Below are 8,635 nucleotides of genomic sequence, written 5' to 3' on the forward strand. Positions count from 1 at the left end.
AAGCTTGTACCTGTTTAACAACAAGTTAACAAGCCTCAGAGCTGACATGTTCACAGGGCTGGGAAACTTGGAGTACCTTTAAATCTAAACAATAATGACATCACCGATATTCAGGCTGGAACTTTCAACTCAACACCACAACTGAGATACTTGTACCTGTACAACAACCAAATTCAAACCATTCCATCCAACTTACTGACAAATCTGATGCAACTGAGAGAACTTAGATTGTCAAACAACAACATCACAACGTTTCCCTTTGAAGATTTGGCAAGACTTCAAGCACTTTACGTTCTTTACCTTCACAATAACGAAATGACAACCCTTCCCTCCGTGGCCTATGACATACTTTCATCCATGTTCAACAACCCCTGGCCTTTACTATGTAAACATTGACAGCAACCCCTGGCCTGTTGTAACCATTCCAGGCAACAACCCCTGGCCTTATGTAAACATTGACAACATTCCAGGCATCAACAGCCCCTGGCCTTATAATGTAAGCATTGACAACAACCCCTGGTCTGGTGTAACCATTCCAGGCAACAACCCCTGGCAGTGTGACTGTAGGATGATTGACTTCAGGCTGAAAATGACAGGAACGTATCCTTTTGAATACCAGATCACATGTTCCCAACCTGACAGCCTCATTGGGCTAAAGCTTAAAGATGTCCCTCCTGAAGATCTCATCTGTGAAGGTCCAACAACTGGTTTGATGTCCCCAGTTACGTCCCCTCCACCTACCACAGTAGCTACGGAGATCCCAGAAACCAGTACTGTCCAGAACTCTTCTATAACATCTTCACCTGTTTCTGGTGTCTTTTCACCTTCAAAACAAACCGACCCTGCGCTCACTTTGTCCCTACCTGCACTTCTTGGTGCTGTTTTTGGTTCAGTAGCAGGTGCTGCCCTCATCATCGGTGGCATCATTTTTACAATCAGACTGAACAAGTAGAGGAAGAACAATACTCCTCCCTGATGCCTGCACCAAAATGCTTCCACTGTACTGAAACTGAAACTGTTTATTCACATTGATTGGCAGCCAATATGCATTGTTGGCTGAATTGCACAGTCAAGTGATTACATGTTAAAATTGCACAAGTGATTACAAGCTTAAGAGAGATACACGACGTTTAAAAAACACAACACTGACGATTAAAATTAGATAGATTTAAAAATTTTGTAGGTCAGGTCCATTAAAACATAGGCGGACTATTATTTACAAATCTAGGTTACTGTCCTAATTTTATGGATTACATCTTCTGAAGACCCCCAAACTAGTGCGTGGGCGAATTAAAAAAAAATCCCGCCCATAAACTGGAATACAAAGCTGGTATTGTGAATTTGCGGTACATAGCGATTTTTACAAGCCAGCACATGCTGGTCTTTTATGAGTCGGCACTGTACTGATTTCTTGGGTTCCGTGGGACTTCAGCAGCCTGGGTGCCGTCATCCATAGTTACAACTGGCTCCCTACATGTAGCTACCATGGACTACAGAGGATGGCACCCAGGCCAGAGCGTCAAAGGTGATGATTTTTTGAGAACAGGGAAAATCGCGGATGTTATCCATAATATTAAATCAGTGTGGCCTAATAGGTATAATACCGGTGCAATAGCTCAATTGGTAGAGTGCTCGCTTTGTAACCGGGAGGTCGTGAGTTCAAACCCCGGCTGGGTCATACCAAAGACAGTTTAAAAATGGTACACCAAAAAGACAGTTACTCAAGCAACTGGATATGATTTTGAAAAATGGTACACACTTCTTTCTCTGCTTAGCACTCAGCACATATGAGAAAGAGTGTGGGAAGGTCAAACGCACAGCACTACCAGTGGACCAGCCCCCTGCTGTAGTGCATTGCACAACTGTGTGTCGCCCAAGGGCTACAGAAATGGATATGGGCACCACCCTACGCTCTGCATAAGGGCATGGGAGACCTTTCCTTTCCTAATAGGTATGATATAATGAAAGAGAGTTGAAGTCCCCTGATCCCTTCAAATGGAACCTTGCATTGTGAGCTCTAGACCCAGCCAGACACACATGCAGATCCAACATAAACTTTAGTTTGGACAATCATACTAATTGATGCATTTTGTCCTACTCAGCGCATAATGTGTTTAAAATGTTGGTAAAAGGATGACTTAGATTTAGCAGATCACTCTATAAGTCTAAATACAACAAACCCTTTAGAATCTTATACCAGTGCTGAAAATGTTCACTTGGTAAAAGGATGACTTAGATTTAGCAGATCACTCTATAAGTCTAAATAAAACAAACCCGTTAGAATCTGATACCTGTGCGACTGCCAGATATATGATTTTATATAAGAGGACATTTTTCTATCATATGATTGGGTAGAGGTGCTAATATAGTACCTGAAAATTTTGGTAGACTAAAATCTGTATGACGGACTCCAGACCAACTTCCTACTGTGGGGTCGTGTGGCGCAGTCGGTAGCGCGTTTGGCTCACACCTGAGAGGTCGTGGGTTCGAACCCTGCCCATGTCACCGATCTTGTGCCCTTGGGAAAGGCACTTTACACGACTTTCCTCACTTCACTCAGGTGTAAATGAGTACCTAGCTTCGGCTAGGGACGTCCCTCAGATAGGATGTTAAATGGAGGTCCCGTGTTTGGGAGAGCCACACCCCACGCACGTTAAAGAACCCACTGCACTTATCGAAAAGAGAGGGGTCCTTCCAGGTGTGAGTGGTTCAAGCCTTACAGTCTGGTCTCGGGGTTGACATCTTTGAAGAGGTGATAGTCACCTGTTATGTCAATCCTTCCACAAATGTGGTAAATCGTCATAAAATAAAGATACTGGTTTCTGGGAACTTCCTATGTCAGACCTTCTGTGGTCTGTGGTTAGGGAATTCCTCCACCCACATGTGTCACTCAATTGTACGAACACACAGTCAGACACACAAATACACGAAAACAATATCCTCCATACATGGAGGCAAAATCAAATCAAATTTTATTCAGTAAGGATCTTGCGGGCAAATACCCGAATTTCGTCCTTATTACAATAGTATATAGAACATTAAAAACACTCTTCATCGTGCACATGAAACAACATAGGTGAACACATATTAAGACGATTGTATAGGCGAATATAGGAGACCTCAATCTTAAGACGATTACACAATTAAAATCTATGCAGGTTAAATACGCAGTTATCACGAAGAATTTAGCTAGGTACAAAAACCAGCCTGAATATCATTTATGCAGCCAACATGTAATATAGCTATCCTTAAGGCTACATATTACATGGTCCCTACATTGGATAGCATCCTTGAAAATCCATTTTCTCAGCCCAGAGCACAGCAATAAGGACGTGCTCCTTACTGTGAACTGTCCAGCAGTGAATAAAGTTCTAAATGTTGAATTAACTTCTCCATAACCACAGAAATATCACACTTAAGTGTGTAAAATGTAGATGCATGTACATCATACCTACATGTATAATTGTTATATAATGATTGTAACTTGAAAACCACAGAAATATCCCAGACTGTCTAGCAGCTTGAACTAATGTAAGGGACAGACACTGGGCAAATGGAATGTTTTTTGAACAGATTCAAACATTTTCTGTATTGTTTTTCAAAGTAACATTATCAAACCATGCAGAATGAACCAGATTATGAATTGTACCTAAATTACATATTAATAAAGACAATACCATCTGGAATTCAGTTTTTGGAAAACCAACTTTGCTCAACTTTCAAGTTTCTAATCAGCTCTATCAAAGTAATGTGTAAAACTAGTTGGCATGTACTTTTAACATTTGTATAGTTACCTACATGACATTGTAACTTGAAAATGTTTAATTCTCACAGCTGAATTAGCTTTCAATTGATACATGTATTAAGTGTATCTAGAAAAATGACTTGTAATTGTGATGTTCATTTGGTAGTCTAAGAAAAAGTACTACATATTGATTATATATAACATAATAATAGAGCTGTACAAACTAAAGTCTTAATAGATCGAGGTCACTGCAGATAATTAGTCTGTATAATATACAGTAATTATACGTCATCTATTGTACATGTAAGTTTGTAACAATGAACATTTCAGCTAGCTAAGATGTAATTATCGATTATAACATATACCATTTGGTATGTCAGCTTTAACTTTACTTTTAGAAGAACATAGTTGCAAAATGATTATTTTGAACAGGTAAAGACAGTGATTTGATACTTCATAAAGTATAATTTATGATCATAGTGTTTTGTGGCCCATGTAATAGGAAAATAATGTCTGTTAACTTGATGTAATATTTTGTTATATTGAGGGATCTTTGACACATGTATGCTTGTGAAATGATGATGAAGTTCATATTAATAATACTCTTTGCTAATACATAATCCCTTGTGTGTGCAAGTGTATTTCTGTGATATGTGTTCAGTGTGTGTACAATGTGTATGTTTGTGTGTGTGTGTGTGTGTGTGTGTGTGTGTGTGTGTGTGTGTGTGTGTGTGTGTGTGTGTGTGTGTGTGTGTGTGTTGTGTGTGTGTGTGTGTGTGTGCGTGTGTGTGTGTGTGTGTGTGTTTGCAATTGTGTGTGTTTGTGTGTGTGTGTGTGTGTGAGTGTGTGAGTGTCTGTGACTCTGTGTGTGTTTGTGTGTGTGTCTGTTTGTATGTGTACATGTATGTATGTGTGTGTTTGTGTCTGTCTGTCTGCCTGTGTATGAGTGAGTGTGCAGAAATATGTGTGTGTTGTATTTGTGTTTGTGTCTTTTGTGTTAAAATGTGTCATTATGGATGTTTGTACATTTGTAAGTATGCACCATGTAACTACAGAAATGCATGCATGTGTAATCTACAAATAGTGGTACATATACATGTAATGATACATGAAGTTCTAGTGAACACAATTTTTGATGACTATCTAACCATCCTGATCAACGTCCAGCCAAGATAAGGCAAGTAGGTCAAGGTTACGTGTCACTGAGTGGATGGATCGAGTTTCAAGTTGTTTAACTTATGAGACACCTGTAAAACAGAGGAGAGTAGAATATTCTTCAAGCTCAACTGGTGCAAGCTTAGGCCACACCAATTTAATTTGTTGGTTCTCTGATTTTTTCAGGAAAAATATGAAGCGACAGGGCGAAAAAAATAAAAACAGATCTAGGCATCCTATTATAGCCCCAAATGGTACGATAGGAGCCATGAAGTCAACACACCAGGCTGGTTCAAAATTTAAACAATGAATTTTGGACTTTTAATGATACCACTGCATTGAAAGATGGAATAACTGTAACAACTAGGAAGAAAAGGACTGTTTTCAACTATTGGGGGCAAAATATGAGCATTTTGCAGTTGATTCTGAATTTTTTTTTTTTTTTTTGCAAATCAGAAAAAAATGAAGAGGCGAATCCGAGAACCAACAAATTAAATTGGTGCAAGCTTAGGAGAGAAGACGTGACGGTCCCAAATGCCTTCAGTGGCCGATGTTCTCACTGTCTTCAGGGAAGGGAGGTTTGGACAAACTTGGAAGGTACCACACTTCATTTTGTTAATTTCATCTTAGTTTCACTTAAAGATATTTTTGTAAACAACAGAGGTACATACATTAGTAGTACTACATAATATTGTGTACATGTGTCTCCATGAGACGTATTTTGCAAAATTTATACAGCTCAGATGTTCGATATTCGGAATTTTGAATTCACAATTTCAACTGTTTTCCTTCTATGTGTCAGCAAATGTAGTCCAGGGGTTATATCGACCTTGGACCAAGAGGTCAGGGGTTCGAATCCCGGCTGCTGTCACCTGACTTGCACGCTACTAGAAAGTGTCGCAGTCCCTAGTATGGGACGTTAAGCTGTGGTCCACTGTTCATTGTCCTCGTCAAACTTTGAAGAGGTAGGAGAATCGAATTTCCCTGGTAAACAAACCTGTAAGTACTGTACAAAGCGTCTTCTCTGTAACCACCAGAATTTAATAGTTCTGTCATAAGAAATACTAGTACATTATTGGGACAGATATTACAAGAAGAACTTACAACAATTGTAGCATGGTACAACGTATAGCTGCAGCATATTCACATATGGTATTGCTAACATTTATCTAAGAGTACTTAGTCTATTAGTAACAGTTCTACATTCAGAATAACATGCAGTTGCTTGCAAATATTGCCTCTTGTTTGTTACATAACATCTGATTATTTAGTCCTCGACTTTTGTACTTTGGGTACAATTGATTGTGACATGTTATGATGGACGCCACTTTTCAATAACTAAATCAAGTCACTGTGATTTTTCTATTGTTTTCAGGTTTGACTGGCCAAGTTTGGAGTTGTGCTGCTGACCAGTTGTCAATCTTTGCATCAACACTGTCTCTGTAGGTATTTAGGTTTGGCCCCAACTACATTGTATCAACTTCTTGTTTCAACTATCTACAAGGTCTACCTGCATTGCAAATACTAGACAGCAAAATGCCAAAGTGCAATTGGCAATTGGCACTTTGCCTTCTCTAAGTGCTTGCTTTTACATATTTGCATTACTCTTACTGTAGACTATAAGTAATGTAATTATTCTTGTTCACTGTGAATAGAATAGTGCTGTTTGATATTAGACTAGTTAATATACTGTACTGTTTAGCACTTTGCTATCATAACCATTACACTTGTGCAATAAAGTTGATTGATTGCCATCATTAACAACAGTATCAACTTGAAGGTAAGTTTTGGTCCTATGTTCAGAGTACAAGCTCATAGTCATGTAAAAAGTATTATGTTGTCTACAGAAAACTTCAAAATCTACAATCATAATCAGAAGCATTCAATGGTATATGTAGTATCTTGTGTGTTAAATGCTGTAGATTCGACCAATGACTGCAAAAGCACAATTTCTCATACATGTGTCTTTGTACAATAGACTAGTCTCATAGTATGTTTCTTATATAGCATATTTTTTATATAGCATATGTTAATATATTGTGCAATAAAGTTGGTTGTTTGTCTCACATCTTGTTCCAGGACAGGTGCACCATGATGTTTAAGAAGCCAGCAGGTGTGCTGATGTTCCTCCTGGTCATCCTTAAGGTGTTGGGAACAGCGGAAACCTGCAGATGTTCAACCTCCTCCTCCCCCTTCTTCCCTCCCTCCTTCTACTGCAGCTGTGTTAGTCTCAACCTCACCAGTGTTCCACAGAACCTCTCTACAAACATCACAAGTCTGAACCTCGAAGGGAACCACATCACCACCTTAAGTCAGTCCGATTTCTCTCAGTATAGGAGCTTAGATAATCTAGATCTTAGGCAGAATCGTATCTCCATTATCAATCCTGGAGCGTTCTATCACTTGTCGAACTTGACAAAATTGTCGCTAATGTTTAACGGTCTAACAAGCCTTAGATCTGGCATGTTCACAGGACTGGGAAAGTTGGAAACACTTTTTATATACAGTAATAACATCAGTGATATTCAGGATGGAACTTTTAGTGCCACACCACAGCTAGATGTTGTGTACCTGTCTGGCAATAAGTTAAGAACCCTCAGAGCAGGCATGTTCACAGGGCTGGGAAACTTAACAGGCCTTTTTCTAGGTGGTAATGACATCACCAGTGTTCAGACTGGGACCTTCAATACAACGCCACAACTGAGAAGTTTGTACTTAAATAGCAACAAGTTAAAAACCCTCACACCAGACATGTTCACAGGGCTGGGAAACTTGGAGACACTGTATCTATATGGTAGTGACATCGGTGATATTCAGGCTGGAACTTTTAATCTAATTTCACAGCTAAAAAACTTGGACTTGGAACATAACCACATCCAATCCATTCCGTCCAACTCACTATCAAATCTGCTGCAGTTGACTTCCCTCAAATTATCTTACAACAACATCACGGCATTTCCCTTTGAAGAATTGTCAAACATTCAAACGATTTCTACTCTACACCTTGACAATAACCTATTGACGACTCTTACATCCACAGCCTATGATGTGCTTTCCTCACTATCTGATGTAAGCCTTGACAACAACCCCTGGCAGTGTGACTGTAGAATGGTTGACTTCAAGTTGAAATTAACAGAATCTACACGTAGAATGGTTCACCTTAATAAGATAATAGATTCTAGTACTCCATTTGAAAACCAGATCACTTGCTCCCAACCTGACCACCTCAGTGGACTAAATCTTAAAGATATCAAACTCGAAAACCTCTTCTCAGGCTGTTTTGAGCCAAAAATTGTGAGATTCGAGCGAAGTGACAGCATGGAATTGGCACAGGGGGAAGATCTCCTAGCACAGTTAGTGTGTGAGGCGTCAGGAATCCCCACTCCAACCATAACAATCATTCCCCCATCTGGACTGAATGCAACTGTGGAGTCAGGTGTGATTTTTGAGGATGGTAACGTAACATTACGAAATGTTACAGCAGCTGATGCTGGTTTGTACGTCTGTATTGCTTCGAATCCTGTCGGCTCAACTTTTGCCATCTTCTCGACTGAAGTTGTTAAGCCTGTGTCTTCTCCCAGGTTCACCCTACCCGTGTTTGTTGGCTCCGTGAGTGGTGCTGTAGCTGGCACAGTCGTGCTTGGTGCCATCGTTCTTACAATCTGGCGCAGGACCTGTGCCAAGTCCAGTTCTGTAGCCTTAGACACAGGCGTTGCTTTAACAACACAGTTATGA

At 39.8% G+C, this 8,635-nt stretch overlaps 1 protein-coding gene across 1 annotated transcript; it reads left to right on the top strand.

Moving 5' to 3' along the window:
• The first annotated feature begins 6,258 nt into the window (after window positions 1-6,258).
• Window positions 6,259-8,635, top strand: LOC109469493 (SLIT and NTRK-like protein 2). Its single transcript, XM_019768014.1, has 2 exons — window positions 6,259-6,342; window positions 6,980-8,635. The coding sequence occupies exon 2, from the start codon at window positions 6,992-6,994 to the stop codon at window positions 8,633-8,635; it is 1,644 nt and encodes a 547-aa protein (XP_019623573.1). The 5' UTR covers window positions 6,259-6,342; window positions 6,980-6,991.

This window comes from Branchiostoma belcheri, unplaced genomic scaffold (assembly GCF_001625305.1).
Source record: "Branchiostoma belcheri isolate BF01 breed outbred unplaced genomic scaffold, Haploidv18h27 scaffold205, whole genome shotgun sequence".
In the NCBI taxonomy this organism is placed as follows: Eukaryota; Metazoa; Chordata; class Leptocardii; order Amphioxiformes; family Branchiostomatidae; genus Branchiostoma; species Branchiostoma belcheri.